This window comes from Prorops nasuta, unplaced genomic scaffold (assembly GCF_024137725.1).
Source record: "Prorops nasuta isolate Cenicafe-Biocafe unplaced genomic scaffold, Cenicafe_Pnas_1.2 PNAS00008, whole genome shotgun sequence".
Taxonomy (NCBI): Eukaryota; Metazoa; Arthropoda; class Insecta; order Hymenoptera; family Bethylidae; genus Prorops; species Prorops nasuta.
In genome coordinates, this window is record NW_027116805.1 from 5,968,776 (window position 1) to 5,985,583 (window position 16,808).

Here is a 16,808-nt window from a genome sequence, read left to right on the forward strand (position 1 = left end):
TAAGGTCATCTTTCTAGCGAATTGAACCGTTCGCTGCAGGGTAATCCTCGTAATTAGTGCAATTAGTAATTTCCCGTAATGTCTACTCATTAATTTTACACGCAATTGGAATAAAAAGCTTTCCAAACAACCATATTTACATCGGCTCTTGATTAATTTTATATTTAATCGACTGAAATTTTATTAGTCGCTCGAAAATTACTCTCGGCCAACTTTTAACTGATTTATTATTAATTCGATAAACTTATTATATTAAAGTTTGTGGATTGAGCGGAGCTAACTTTTTTCTAGATGCTCGCCAAGGTTCTTACGCAAGACTCGAGAAACGCTGCAAAAAGAGCACCAGGAAAAGTTGTCAAAGCAACAGCAGGAGGAGAGGAAGAAGCTCGAGCAGGAGAAGGCTCGGATGAAGAAAGAGGAGCCTATCTATGACGAGACTCCGAGAATAATCGTACGGCCGGGGAAAAAATCGAAGCTGCCGAAAGTTTCCGTAGCCGTTGACGCGACACCCGCCACCAGAACGGAATCGATCTTGAATCAAATACCGATCGAGTTAACGAAGAGCCCCGAGCGTCCCGACGACAAATCGGAAGACAGATTTGACTACGTATTACCCGATCCGAGCCAATTCCAGATAGCTCCTCAGGTGGTCGTGATAGAGCACCATCATTCCAGGAGCGATCCTCTGCCGATGGAGAACATTTTAAAAAGCGTTAAACCCAATTGTTCAATGCCGCGTATTTACGAGTCTGATTCGGGAAGTGCCAGCAGTCTCTACGCGAAGATCAATCCGAAGCTGAAATCGCGACTGCCTCGTCTTGGTCTGCCGACGAATTCCGAGGGATCCGTATCGAGCGACTCGAAATGCAAAGAGGAAGCTTCGATACCAGCCGAGGAGGATATCTACGCTAAGACAGGCTCAAAATTCACGACGTTCGGTGCAGTTGGACCTCCGAACGACGTTAACGTAACGTGCAGGGAACCCATCGTCGAAAGAGAATGCATCAGCCCCGAGGAAGCTTTAAGGACGATAAAACGACGAAACTATCCGAAGGTACAGTAAGATTTCTCTCCTTGTAAAATTTCTTCCTTATCGTTTCATTTCTTCTGCATGCTCGATGACGCACGCTATATCCATATCTATATATATATATATATATATATATATATCTTTTTCTGATTTAAGGTTTTACCGGATATAGAGAAGAGACGCTCTCTACCAGTCCCAAGTAGCATGTTCTTGCCAAAACAATATGGAAATTCGTTGAAAGACTATAAGCAGGGCTTCCAGAACTCACCGTTTGGACAGCCACCACTGCCACCCCCGAGAACATTCGGTACATCGAAGAGCTTGGATCTGGCAGAGGAGAACGAGCAGCAAAACGAGAACGAAGCTATCACGACTACTTTGCAAGTTGGTCCACTTCTGAAGAAGCAGGATTGCCCGAAGAATAATTCCGATCCTAGTATCATTGATTCGTGCGAGGGCAATATGAGTCAGCAGTTATCGGGGGGCAGCGCGGACACAATTTATTCAAATCCAAAGTGTCCCGTTCACGGAGCAGCATCCCCCTACTCCTCCCTTTCACCTAGCTTGCAAAGTATGGATAACAATTTCGGGAGTAAGGATCCATTGTTTGGCATGGGTTTGGGTAACCCAAATTGGTACAAGCCATATTCGGAGGAAAAAGGAATCTCATCAGCCATATCAGCTGCCTCTTCCGAGCCACGAATCGTAATCTCAGCCAAAGAGCCGGGACGCCAAGTGCATTTAGGCAGCGCAAACCCCATTTGGGATAGCAGAGGTGCTCTCCTGCCTGAGCCAAAGATTGTGATCACCCCGCGTGTAGGCAATCTCCTTGGTCAAGCTACTCAGCGCTTGAATCAGACCACGCCAAATTTGCTTACGGCCTCGTCAGGTGAGATGGCCGATCCGGAGCCAAGAATCGTCATTGCTCCTAATAAGTTTATCGCTGCTACCTCACCTACCGCGGACCTTGAACGTTCGTCCAATGCCGGATCGATGGATACGGTCGATTCGGTCCGATCGGAATCTGATTTGTACGCTACGTTAAATCCACCTCGTAGCTTCGATGATAGAAACATTAACAAGTCCACGGGAGAGATTAAAGAGATGGAGAGGAAAGAGCCTCGTATCATCATCACCCCGAGGGATCCGAAGCAGACTGGCTCATCCTGCAATATGAAGCAACCAAAGATTATTATCAAACCTACGACGTCGACTCTGCCTAGGAGCAGGGACCAAAGAAATATACCGAAAGTCTCTGCCATACCGTCTCCGGAGCGTCAGAACGTGCAAAATATTGAGAAGGACAAGGAGCAGAGGGGAGCTAGACCTCCCACGGAAAAGCCGCCCTTGAGGGAGAAACCTAAAGTCACTAGAATCCCATCATTCTCAAGGAGAAAAGAAGATTCTTTGGACGGAGCGGAGAAACCTACGCTCGTCTATGAAAAAAGCGAGATCGTGCAAAGAATAGAGGCAGTGCCTAATAAAGCGAGTACCGCGGGAACGATACCCGAGGGCAAATCGAGCATACCAACCTTATTCAAGAAAGAGAATGAGAAATCATCAAGCACAGACTCGTCCAATAGCAATGGTAATTCCAGCAATTCTAACACTGGAACGATTAAGAGGAAACCAGCTGTACCTAAAAAATAAGAATCTTGTATGCATATATATATATATATATATATATAATTCAAACGTAATTTCGAAGACAAGAAATTTGTAGATCTCTGGTAGATAATTTCACGCAAGATCGCCATGTATAAATTAATCACTTTGGATCCACGTTCTTCGATTCTCGTAGTCAGAATTCTACAAACATCTCTCGGCATGTATATATCATTTACTTAAGATCCTTCGACAAGGCGAATCGTTTGGGTTAGTTGATTGTCAAACACCACTAACCAGATTAACTATTTTTCTAAGCCTATAGAAGACTGTATTTAATAGTACCGTATATACATATATGTTACTTAACACTAGCGCATTTATAGTCTCAGTCGTAGTCACACCTAATAATTATTTAAGCGGTTGGTCTCTGCTAGTCGAAGCTTTTATACGATAGCATTAAGATATTTTTTCACATAAAAGCGGCAAGTTGTATTTTTAACGACGATCATCCCGGTAACTTATGTCCATTATCCTTTTGTAAGGCTTTGATCATTACGAAATAAAAACTTTCCTACTTTTGCAGCAGACGGATAGAAATAAAGATAATTCAAAATCTGTCCATAAAACTCCTAGCTCCACTCGCGCATTTATCATCTCAAGGTACCAGACAATTCCTAGCTTTGGCGGACTTTATTGTTAACTAAAACGATCGATATAAGTCATAGCGCGTTGGAGTTGGTTATATACTATATATATATATATATATATATGGCAGCGGCAGGTCGAGTTCAGCAGGAAAGTAAAGTGAGCCGCGAGCGACCGATTTCTCAAGTTCTCATTTGTATTGCAGGGAGGACCAATTGATTTCAAAAGTTCCAAATGGCTAATAGAATTTACCATATCGCGTGTGCTTCGAAATGAAAAGGGCAATTTTCACCTATCGCTATAAGAGAGGCTCGATTCTCGTTTTACGAGTCCTCGAAATATTTCATAAAGAGCCTTGTCAACGATCACCTCGTGACTTCGTTATCAATTTCAACCGCACATTCGCGCGCATGTCTATATATATGTGTGTGTGTATGTATAAAATACGCTAATGATTTTTGGCAGCGCGATTAAAGGTTGCGTTATTTTATTCGTTCCGTCGCGGCGGTCATAATAATAATACCATGCAAATCGGGCCTTAATCGACAAAAACAGAAGGTCCGTAAAAATGCAAGCATTATTACGATCAGCAGGCAGGCAGGCAGGCAGGCAGGCGGGAGAGTCGCAAACGTCAAGGTATAAACCGGAATTTATTGAAACTGCAGACAATGGGCTCTCGTTAGCTTACCGCGAGGCACGCAATGGCAGCCATAATAACGGAATCGGAAACGGAGCTTAATCGCCACGGTCACGAAACACTCGCTTTCCCGGCGCTGCTTGATTTACCTCGTGAATTCGTTCGGTTTTGTTGGCGAAACATCGTAAATGGTGCATACCACCGATGAATATTGGACTGTAAACCATGCGCGAGAGGTATAATTGGATACAAGCGAGTCAATGACGTTTACAGGGCCTTTTGCTGTTCAAAGAGCGCAAATGGCGGTTCTCCATCATGGCCCGTCATATAAGCTAGGAGGATCGTACATTTCCATATATATTGAGAGTACATATCCACGCGAAAAAATAGGTTTATGTTGTGTGCGCGCATCCGTGCGTCTTGCCTCCCTCCCTCCCTCCCCCCCCCCCCCCTCCACCCACTTTCCATCCCTTCAACCCCCATATTCGCCAGCTCTCGCAACGACGACATTTCGCACTCGCTCGACAACACAATACCTGTCTCGTCGTTGGTTATTCGAGTGCCTCTCGCCGCCTGAAATCGATACGCGAATGCTATCACAAAGGAGACATTCCCAGCCAGCAAAATACATTCGGAAGCCTCTAGAATAATTTCATCATGGCGAATTCTGAAAAAACTCCAGCCAATTGTTCGATCATATGGTAATCCTATAGAAACCCTGTCACTGCTGTGGCCCCCCTCATTCCGAAGAAAACTATTGTTGAATCTGAATATGAGAGAAAATCAAGTCATTGAATCCTACACCTTCGTCGTGATAGTGAGAAAATAAAAACTTTATTAGCAAAATGGTCTCGATATTGCTAATACAAAGAGAGACTTGAAATTCAAATGATGCAAATAAGAGCAGCGAGTCTGTGCACCACAGAGAACTGTTTACTTTATACCTTTCACGGTCGATTTATCGTTTTAACGGTTTAACAGCTTCCATTAGATTTTTATGACATTGCCGAAAGTAGAGTCCTTCGCGTAGGCTTGGAATTTCTCCACGAATAACAAACGGTATTTGGATAGAATTGGGCTGTTACGTGGTGGAGTGGACGATGTACGGATGCGGCAATTTTCGAGAACGTGTGAACACACGTTGCAGCTAAATCGACGTCTTACTACCGGACATTCCGGGCTGCTTAATTAAGGGAGCTATACACTACAGTGGGGCCATTTAGCCTGGGACAGCTCGGTCGTGAATAGTCCACGACAACTATTGGCTAAGTACCCTCTTGCTCCCTTCCTTCCAACTGACCCTATTAGCAAAAAACGAGTTCACCGACCAAATCGAAAATGTTTATGGTCTTGTCTCCTCCTCCGAGAGTATTTAATTTCCGCGAGACCTTTTCCCTGGCTGTAAACGCACTATTTAATCATACGAATTCCTCGTATAAACCTAGCTCGATTACCGAAAGAACAATCCGAGAGAATATTCAGAAGAACAAAGCTCCTTTAACGCGAAACAATTACTCCGCGCTTTGAAGAATAATATTCTTGATTAACGGAGTTTACTGTCCGGAAACTTACAGTGATTTAACGCAGTTACGGTCTGAAAGCCATTGTCAACATGATTGCGAGGTGTCTGCGCATCTCTGATGACAACTACTAGATTAGTGGATGCAGATCCGTGTTCGTGCGTCTGTACGTGTAACGACCATCGTCTTACAAAATAGATTTGGACAACACGTTTCAATGTATGTGCTATAATAATGGGTAAGTACGTCGTTCTAATAAACAAAATGCAGCAACGTTACAATTTATTTACATTTTTCTACTATACGTATAAGTACACAGAGAAAAATAATAAAATACACATTGTTCAATTCATTAATATCAGCTTGTCCGAAGCACTTTAACCAAACTTCAGCTGCACAGAAAGTTTTCGCATAATATATGCTTAGCACGGTAACCAGCAGGTCATCAGTCATTTCTTTTTTCTCGCTATCTCGTATATTCTCTGGCATATCTCTAGACAGGTCGCCATATTTTTCCAATTTTTATTTGCGACACGTTAAATCCATCAACATGCGTCAACATTGTGGTGCTTCGTACACTGCTACGGGTAATGCAGTGGTGTGAGTGCGTTACGCGTCGATGCTGTACACTTCGGAAGAGTCGACGCACTCGAATTCCCGAAGACTATAGCTAACGATACGAAAAATAATCAACGCGTGGTTTACCAGGACTAACCGCCCTCTGCTCGGAGGGTATTGTCTTTGCTGCACAACTGTGCTATAAATATTCTACCACTCTTTAACCAACGTAAACACAAGTGAAGTATACATAAATTATTCATACATGGTAAGAATTATTCATGAGAAAATGGCAATGATTTTCTTCTGATACTTGCAGACATTATAGCCGCTTATAGGGTGGCGTGGAAATCAGTCGTGCGTCAGCTTCATTATCCGAGAAATTAAATATCATGCCAGGACGTAGGGTACGTGATTCCGTGATTCTTTAATTACTCTTATCGTTAATTACATCATCCCTGCTTAAACCTGTTGCGAGGAAACCGTTGCTAGACGTATAATCCACAGTCTCCTTGATTTTTACCAATTAATAAATTTGTGTCGGGGCTGCTTGTTCTATGACAGAATTGCCCAGTCCATTCCAGGAGACACCCATTGTTTCCAAGACAATGCTGCTGCTTGGCGCTTAGGTTACATTGTATAGTAGTCCCTGCAGTACACCCAGACGCAAAGCCAGATTAATTAGTTCTCGAAGCAGATGTACCCATATATGGACTCAAATAAGAGACAGGGGAAAATTGAAAAAGCGATCGCTCTCATTTGCCTCTAACCCGACGCAAGGTCAAAGGCCTGAAAATCATTAAAGGCAAATTATTGCACACATAGAATATTATAAAATCTTTATTTCCCCTATAAAGATCCATTAATTTTCCACCGGATGTATAGCACTGAAATTGATTGACAGCAGTGTATTGTGCTGATCCAAGAAAATTAATAACGAAGGCGCGCGATAAGACGTGTCCAGAGTATCATCAATCAGACTCGGGAAAGGAGACAATGGCAGATACTTTGCAGGCATTACCAAAGTGCGAAGCGCTATGTCTCTTGGTCGATCCAGCGAATTGTCTCGTATCCACGACAGGCTTGGCGATGACACAAAGGTCGAAGCCAGGGCAATTGCGCGCAGCATAAATGTTACGCGCCGTATGGCAACTACGCGACTAACGAGCTCGTCCAACAAGCCTGAAGCCCTAGTACGTGTCAGACGAGCGACGACGCGTAATTAGAAGCGAAGTGTGCGACCTTCTATATATACTGACTTGGCCTTTCTTAAACCTGCACCTCCTCGTGCAGCTTCCCTTTGCTGCTTCTCTGCCTGCATCTTCCAACACACACACACACACCCGATTATTTTCTTTGCTCAACTTTCATTCGATACCCCTATAATTATACGCTAAATCTCTCTTCAAACTGCTCCAACTTTTCTTACATTTTTCTCATTCGTTCGTTGTGAAATACTTTTAAACGATAATTCCTATATTATTCCATCGTAATTAGCACATAGCTGGCTCCGTTTTATAAACGTTCGTGTAAATATATAGTAAATTAATATTTTCTCGATAAGCCATTGTTTATTCGTTAATTTATGGTTGGCCAATGCGAATTACAACGAGATAATTCTATTACACCGGAGGCTGCTATTGATAATCGCAATAAACACGAGCACGCGTATACTTTCTTGTTGGTTATATATGTAGCAGAGAGTACTGCGCCGAAAGTCGCTTTTGCTAAACAATCTCTATCAGTCATATTCGCATGTTGCGTTACACCAAATTGTTTATAGTACGGAAACAATTTATTAAAATATATATGAATTATTAATTACGTTTTGTAATCAATGGATTATTTATAATGAATTATAGTAACAGTTTATATATGTAATTATACGACCCACTGGTTAAATTGCAACGTATTTTCTCGCTTCCTTGCTACACGAGAGCTTTAATATCAGCTTTTAACGTAGCAATCAGCTATAGCGATTATGCTCAAACGAATTACGAGCGAAATGTAACAGAATTCGACGGATGCTGTCCTATAAGCGTATGTGCGTTACAAGTTTTATCTGCTTCTCTAACGATATACACGTACAATTGCCGAATAGATTACGCGTGGGATAAATTCGTCCTTATTTGGTAACCACATTCGCATTACGGAACATAACACCTACCGCTGATTTTCTATACAAGTCGAAAAATAAGCTTAATATAATCCAGTTAACAAAATAATAAAATTACCATAATACTGAATATAATACGTATATTTATTGCATTTATTTCAATGTTATTTCAACATGGATCGCGCAATTATATTTTCCAAATTTCACTCGTATACAAATAATCCGATTAAAACTCTCAATAGTTTCAGCAATTCGAAATGTGTTTAAATCGGGTAAATATCTTGCGGCGATCTCGTTATTACTTTTTTTATTCCTAAAAATTCTCTTTCCACTGTACAAACAACCTTATATTTGTCTCAATATTTGCTACTTTTTATGCGCAAATTTTATATAATTCACATCTTTGCGAGTTTTGTTTTTCACGAAAAAGGTAAAATAAAACTTGCCACCAACACAGGGAATATTATACCATAGGTTCTTTTGATATTCTATTCTTCGATTATTTCGACACGAACAGTCAACTCTACATCTTATCATTTTTCCACGTAATGGTCCGACATCTACTTTTCGTGCCATTCCTATCCACAATTTTCGCACTATCGACCAGCATTTCAGAGGCATGTCTATAGGCGAAAATCTGCTCTTCTGATTTCCTTCTGCGAAAGGCAGTAAAGTAAACTCTATGATAAAAATTTAGCAATATTTAACGAATTCCTACATATCGACCACCAAAAAAAGAACAAATACGTATTTGCACAAGGTAATTAAATGATGTCGAAATTAGAATCATGTTCTTCTCGCTGCAAGAGAGTATTTGACTTTAATTAAAAATTCCCCCGATTATTTGTTTAAGCTTATACGCGCATGATCTTCGAGGAAAAGACAAAAAAGAAATAGTTTTATTTCCTGAGGTATTTGATCATTAGCAAGGCAATCGCGAATTATCCAGACGAGGAACGGAAAATAAAAGTACAATAGCCGTACCGTGCAGACTGCAGTGTATTTTGGATCCGAAGAAAATGAAGATATAAATAAGTAAGCGAATCGATTCAAACAATACGTCAAAGCATCAATGCTGGATAAGCTATTATAATAGCTACCGCTTTGTCACGCAAACAGTTTTCACGAATAACATATCGATATATAGAAGCGCGAGTTCATTGGGGCAGCAAGAAAGCCCTGCTAGTTTCAAAGAGCGAAGCCTCTCCAATTATCCTAACTCCCATATCTTCATCCAGAAATCTCGACGAACGCAGCAAACCGGAGGAGATCCGACAGTGACCAATTACCAAGCACCACTCGAAAGTACCCTGTAAAAGGATTCAGCTTAATTCTGGGGGCGTAGACAGTTGGGGAATCCGGAATAAGGAAAAAATCTTGAGGAAAGAAAATATATAGGCCGAAGGATTTCCGAAGAGTTGCCACCAGGCCGGATAATTAATCGTGAGAAGAAAATCCCTTTAAGACGAGGTTATATAGTGGCGCATATAGGGTTGAAAAAAATAGGAGGTACGAATCGAAGCGAGGAGGAAGAAAGGAGACGGAGCGATTTGGTTCTTTGGCGTTGGAAAGGAAACTCCGAGGAATCCGGTTGTACGGTCGTCGCGCATCGTTTATCTATAATGAAATCTCGGGCAATATTTTCATCGCACCGAGATTTCTCGACTACGACGTTGAAACTGGGAGTTTCCCATGCGCCCTAAAATCGCTAAAGCTTCGCTTCTCGCAAGTTCCAGCGAGCTCACCGTTACCTACTGCCCGAGCATTTTTCTTTCTATCCGTTTTCTCCCGTTCGTCGCGGGCTTCCTCATTTTGTCTTACAAAATTGAATTTCGTTGCGCGTTTTCGCTCGTTCCACACACACACTCTCTCTCTCTCTCTCTCTCTCTCTCTCTGCTTTGAGACTCGTGTGGTGCACGTAGAGTCTGTGGGTGTATAGGAGGAGGAGAGGGAGGGAGGGGGGGGGAGAAGGGAAGAAAGAAGCTGCTCAACGACAGAAGTGCATCGGCCAATGCGGCAATAGTCCGAGAAAATAGCAGCTTCCGAGACCGAGTTTGTCGGTGATGGTGGTTGAGGTCGTGCTGGTGGGATGAAAGCGATGGTGTTGGTTGTTCCCGAAGGCAGCTTCCTTCTTTCATCTACCTTGGCTCCGTCTCACCATCAGCGTCGTCTGTAGCGTGTCCTGAGAGACAGCCAACAGGGTGATTCATCTTCCAGAGGGGATTATTGCGGCCTGGCGAGGCCCCGAAGGTAGAGGCACCTTCTTTCCTTGCTGCTACTCTCACGCCCATCTTTCTCCACGGAGAAAAGGGGGGAGGGGGTAAAAGTGAGTGGAGAGAAGAAAAGCGATGGAGAGGGAGAGAGAGAGAGAGAGAGAAAGGTCGCCTTTACCTTTCCTCCTATACACATCCCTCAGGATCTTCGTTAAACCTCGGATCGGTCAAACGGAAAAGCCCGACTTTGGCTCCGAATCGTCCAACTTCTTTTTCTTTCCATCCGACGCTCATCCTCTTTAGCTTTCTCAAATTCCTCGGAGAATTTCCAAGTAGTTATAGCGGCTAATGGCCGTTGATCTAAGAACACCTGTTCTATCAGACGAGTATTGGCTGCTCTCGGTTAATTTCGAAAGACGTGAATTTCTCACGCGTGCTACATTACGCTCCTCCATTGGTTAGCGGGAAATTATAGTGAAATGCCAAAAGGATTGGTGCGATGATACAAAGAGGGTGCGTTAAATTGGAGATGATAATTTGAGGTAGCGATAGAAACATCTCGGTGTCTAGACGCGTATGTACCTAGGATATCAAATCCGAGAGTAATATCTTTAATGCTGTGCATCGCTTCGCAACTACCTCGCCAGTCGAAATATCTCCGCTTCAAAGCGAAGTCAAATAGCAGCTGCTATAATCGCCGGGAAGAGCAGTAATAAAATGAGAAGCGTGTTACCTGCAGCAGACATTCACTCGCGAACAAAATAAAACTTTTAAAGGGGTAAGCGCGAACGAGTAATACTCTTCTTACGAAAACGTTTCCTACTACTTTATTCCATCCGCTTCAATCCTCCATGAAAAGAAAAAAACACTTATTTGAAATCACCGAACACTTCCAATATTAGAGAATCTGCTTATACATCGAACGGGTGAATAGTTATCAATTTTAATTGTGTCAGAGGATTTCACGTTTACCGGCAAATCTCTCATCGTACCAAACCATTAAGACCGATTCTGATACAAATAGCATCGACTATTGGAAAATTAATTCTCGTGGAAGCGCCGTTAATTAAAATCGAAATAAAACTTGGTGGAGAGAGGGGGAGAGGGCACCTACGAAATCCTTTAATACAAATGGACGGATATAATCTTATAATCAGTTTGTGTCAGAAACGGTACGGTTGGCAAGAGGTTAAAGTAATGAGGTTACCGTCCCAGAAAATAAGAGATTTCGTCTGTGTACCGCTTTTCCTCTCGGGGGGTACCTGCTGTCTTATTTAGCGCATTTCGTGATCAGAGTTCGAGTCATTATTTTTCCTAGCTATATATGTACGACTCGGAGAGTTTGGTGCTATATAGGGTGAGTTCTCTCAAATATTCTCCGACCACGCTTATCAGTCAACCAATTATAAGATTTACAGTAGGTGATTGTATTTTCGTATGTACTCTTTTTCCGAGTGCAGAATCAGCGATATATTCGACGAATAAATAACAAATTATTTTTTAAACGAATAAAAGGAACATATTCCAAATATACTATGCGTGAGAATAAAATGGAAATATTTTTGTTGAAGATAAAGATAAAAAGTGAATTCCCGATTGCAGAGCATTATATTCTGCTAGTATATATGGAAAACGAAAGGTAATATAGCTTTGATCGTTTTAATTTTGATATTTGGAGTTTTAACGGAAATTCAATGGATATACGAGTCAACCGAGCGAAAAAGGACAAGATTGACCCGATACTTTTTCAATCAGCCGTCGATTTTTTTTCTAACAGAGTTTACTTCTCCTGTTACGTATAGAGGTTCCAGGTAAATGATGTTAGCCCAGTGGAAAGAATCGTGGGATCTCGTAATTAGAGGATGGCACGGTGAAAGGATAAATCTGCTCTGCAGCTGTTACGACCCGATTTGCCGAGTCCTGCTAGGGTGCTTTAGGGCAGCTTTGGAGTTTCTCGTATCCAACAGGACTGTCGTTAAAAGCTCAAACGTGCGAATGTAACCGTTAGTGAATTCGTTTGCTTGCTATTCTTGAGAACGATGGAATTGCTTTTGTATAATTTGGAAACGAGAGACGTGTCTGTGATATTTCATGGACGTCTATTAAAAATTAACCTTTAATCATACCAGGCGACTCTCGTTCCACGTGTAACTCTATTCCGTGTGTGTTTCCGAGACTGAAAATCCAAGCAGATTATTCGCTAGAACCTACGAACGATATCGCATATTACAGCGAAGAGTGGAAAAATATTAGAGATATGACGCGTCGCATCGTAAATAGGAAAGAAATTTCCAGACAAATATTCCACCGAATTTCAAGCTGGCCAGGTCACAATAGAAACCAGAAAAAGGACGGTCGACAGGAAGCGCAATCCACACGAGTATATCGTCCAGTCTGCTTCGTTTGCTTCGTTTCGGCTCGCTGAATTATAGCGAATGAAGCACTTTGCGAAAGTGCGCGAATCGCTATATTTCTCACGTTGAAAAAGATGCCGGAAAAAACTATATTTTCAATTGGTTATTTTCCATCGGGCTGATCGATCGATCGAGAAGCTGCTCCGTCGAATCAAACATTTTCTTTCGGCAGGCCAAAAACATTCTCCCTCTTGTGCGAAACTCTAAAGACCATATATATATATATATATAGGTATATATAAAATGTTCGGTACGAGGTTCAAAATTTAAATCCAGAAGCATCAATTCCGCTCTGTGAATTTTGCCGGATGCAGCATTGCAATTGTACTGTCGATGCAGCAGCGTAGTCTTTTTTTTTCTAAGCATAATTAACCGCAAGACTGGAGTATAAAGCTCTCGGAAAACATTCAGTGCAATTGGACTACCCAATTAGTGGCCGTGGCTGCCGAGCTACTCTGTAGCCACTTGAATTTGAGAGTATCGCGCGCGAGTTCCGGCAGCGAATTTTCACGTTCTCGGGTGAACTGTTGTCGGAAGTTGGTAAGATGCGGGTAGGTTCATTGGGTTCATTGGTCTCGTTGTGGCATTGGCTGTTGGCATCTCCCTAGATGGAGCTAAAGAGTCCTTCTGTTGGTAGGCCTGAATCAATAGCGACTGTCCTTTTCTTCGCGGTCTCTACGCCTGCGCCAGCATCAACCACCAATGCTCCAGCCTTGTAGACGCTCCAACTGCCAAGGCCACCTTACACTAGATAAGGGCTGTACCGGAGCTTCCTCCCATCTATACATATATATATATATATACACCTCGAGACAACTCCGCAGATCTAACAAAATCCCCATTATAATTTCAACCCGGAAACTATGATCGATTTTCCAGCGCCATCATCCGGTTTTATCGCTCTCTGTATCAAATACCATCCATCATTTCGTTCGCTGGGCGGAAACTCGGTCGGTTTGAAACGAGGCACGAATTTGCGCAAAGATCGACAAAGAATGTCCTTCGCACCGACGCGGTGGAAGACGGTGGGGGAGGGGAAAAATTTTGAGGGAAGAATCGAGGGGAGGAAGGTTGCCGAGGAGGGAATGAAAAATGTTCTCGAAGACATCGAGGTTTGATGAGGAATTTCTAGGTGAAAGAGGGGGAGGGGGGAGATTCTGGATGAGAATCCGAAGCGTGTGCAAATGCGGTCGATGGGCCTGCTGCTGACAATAAAGTCTGGCCAAAGTTCATCGATGGTCCATTGGAGGACGCTGCTGGTACACGCGCGTAGCGAGTGGGAAGCTAGTAGAAAGTGTAAGCCGCAGCATCGACCGTGGCGCGTTAGGGGTGGTGGTGGCGCTAGGAGGGAGGTTAGTATAGCGAGAGTGGAGGCTCTGGCATCGTGAGAGCTTGCAGAGCTTTCCATTCCCGTACCGTAGTCTGCTTCGCGAGCTTCGAGGCGACGTGCGTGCCTCGTTCCTCTCCCGGAACGTACCACATCCGGCGCCCTTCGCGTTCACCGAGTAGCGGATTCCACGAATCACAAGGCAGCTTCGCACCCCCATTACCGTTCGCCAAAATCGACGGATCCGACAGAACTCGATCGTATCGAGCAATTCGGCATTTATCTTCCTTGTCGTCGAAGCTGCAACGATCGGAATTAACGCACGACTGTCGAGAACCGTTGCAAGATGAAACATAGCGATTTTCAGTTTCAGCCTCGTTGCTTGTACCTGGATCACCGATTTAATTATAATTTCGAGTTAACTGGGTAGAGGATAACGCTATTGAGATGCGAGGTCAATGGCCTTGCTCATCGGTGCGAGCAGAATTAATTACGTCTACGGATAAAGGATTTTCCGCATCATCGAGCACTTTCTCAAGGTCACAATTCACTTGGATTATAATGTCAAAAATATCGTAGCCTGGACATGCTTCCCATGGCACTGATCGCTCCGATGAGGCGGCTGCTTCTTACGAAATTGGATCCTGATGAATCGTGAAAATTTTGTCCGGTGCAAATCTCTACTTGTGTGATTCCTCGTTTGACGTTTGGAGAGTGAGCCGGCGCATTCAAAGGGGAATAATTTTTAATTTTTTAACGTAGTTTTTTAGTGTTTGATAAAGTTAGTTTTTTTTTTCAAATTTCGCGAGTGAGACTAGAGAGTTTCGGTGGAGCCGAGTAGAGGAAACTAGTGTTAATTTCGTTGCTGCTCTTCGCTCCCTTCGATCTTCAAAGATCGCACGAATTGACAGTGAGAGAAATTTTGCTAATCCTATACTCCTGTAGAAAAGTGTGCGAGAAGCTCGAGTGTCCTCTCTGTGTGGTATTTTGCACGAGGAAAAGAGTGATTTTATAGTTGATGTAGTGATTCTCGACTCCAGTGGATTCCTCGCTGTTTATCAACGGTGAGTTATGACGACGTTGTATATAGGAATATCGACTCTTTAAGAATTGCAGAAAAAAATTAATAAAGGCTTTGTACGGTAGGACGCGGCTTGGCAAAAACATTTGACATGCGTAGGCATGCGTAAATTATGATTTATAGATGCAACGGAAGAAAATGCCCGAATTTATTGCGGTACTATGTTTAATGCAACAAGACCACTGACAGTGATAGATACGACCTCTGAGGGTCGTTCCGAGTAAAAGTTTCAACGCGTCTGCGTGAAACTGATTTCGCCGTCGATCTAAAGCAACGTAGTCTTCTAATATTACGTTCACGATTATACTTTATCTCTCTCCGTAATTTCGCTCAAATTTTAATCTTCTTCCAAACGTTGTACTCTCTCATATAATCCTGCGAGATACGTGCCACGAGGGAGAAGCGGCTATCGATACGGTCATGCCCGTTTGGCGCTAATTAAATTTTCCTGAAATCGCATAATTTTTAACAAAACTTGGAGCGATTTCATTATAGATAGACACGCCCATGCCTCGTATGCCTCGCTGGAAATATATTAACTCCGATTCTACCAATAATTTGCATAAACTGGCAACAAATTCGACTGGTAGGTACGTATAGCAATGGCAACGTTGTTGCAGGGGCACTATAAGCAAACTTCAAAGTGGATTACAAGTTACTGCCACCCGATTTATGTACCTATTATGCTAGTGCTAAGATCTTAATACCGCATCGTAAATGCGTAGAGCTGCAAGAAGTTTTGAAACATTTAAATGAATAACTCTGGAGCCCAAGCTGTAGGCGAGCAAGCACAAGAATCATTCGATTCGTTGTTATTCCTGTCACGCGAGCAACTCTCTAAACACTCTAAGAATCGTCTCGAATTTACTCCTAAAACTTGATTTTACAAAATTTCGTTAATACATTTCGGGACGCCGAGCAGTTTTGCGGTTTTCACCGCGCTTGCCAAAATCCATCTTCCGTTTCCAGATACAATTAGTCGGACCAATCAGATTTGGCACGATTTAACCGATTGATCGTGTAAACTGTCTAAAGCGATCGAGGGCTCTTCTTCTTTTTTTTTTAATGGCAAACGTGCGATTCCAGCGGTTAATTCCAACCCCGTCAGTCGAGCTCGAGGACGGAATATGAAGTAAAGCAATATGCATGGAATAATATCTGAGAGTAGTGGTTGAATCAGTGAAAGGATAAAGTTGCTGGAACTATGATTATGGAGCGCGGAGAAGATGACTTTATAGTCGGAGGATGAAGTCGAAGGGTCGGCGCGAGGGTTCCTCGCTGCCTCCACTCTACTATACATATACCAGGAGGCCGCGCGATCCAACAGACGTTTCCTAAGGCTTCTTATTCGCTTCTTACCTTTACCATCACTCCCCTGCAGTCAGAATGCATTTCATCAAAAGTTGTGGCTTGCTTGTGAAACGTCTAGCCTTCCTACAGACTTCCAAGCTATTTAGCTTCGTCCTGAATATCGGCCAATTTCCAACACTACACAACGGAATGTTCGCTTCATGGATATCCGCTTCTGCTCATCTGGCTTTGTGATTAAACCGAGCTAACCAGAAAGAAGAAATTTTCATAACATTTTTAAGCTTTGCCAAGGCGATTCTCGAAATTAGGACATTCACCCTGAATTTCCGCAAATGGAGATATAGTATA

At 42.8% G+C, this 16,808-nt stretch overlaps 2 protein-coding genes across 2 annotated transcripts in view; both read left to right on the forward strand.

The window, feature by feature from the left end:
• LOC136775334 (uncharacterized) overlaps positions 1 to 3,203 on the forward strand; it is a 41,435-nt gene extending 38,232 nt beyond the window's left edge. The window contains exons 12-13 of the mRNA XM_066730018.1: positions 292 to 1,054; positions 1,187 to 3,203. Of these exons, the coding sequence (XP_066586115.1) occupies positions 292 to 1,054; positions 1,187 to 2,680 (2,257 nt within the window). The 3' untranslated portion in view covers positions 2,681 to 3,203. The remainder of the gene's footprint in view (positions 1 to 291; positions 1,055 to 1,186) is intronic.
• Positions 3,204 to 14,227: 11,024 nt separating this feature from the next.
• Positions 14,228 to 16,808, forward strand: part of LOC136775336 (neuroligin-4, X-linked-like) — a 211,866-nt gene continuing 209,285 nt past the window's right edge. The window contains exon 1 of the mRNA XM_066730019.1: positions 14,228 to 15,132. The gene's annotated coding sequence lies outside the window, so the exon portion shown is untranslated. The remainder of the gene's footprint in view (positions 15,133 to 16,808) is intronic.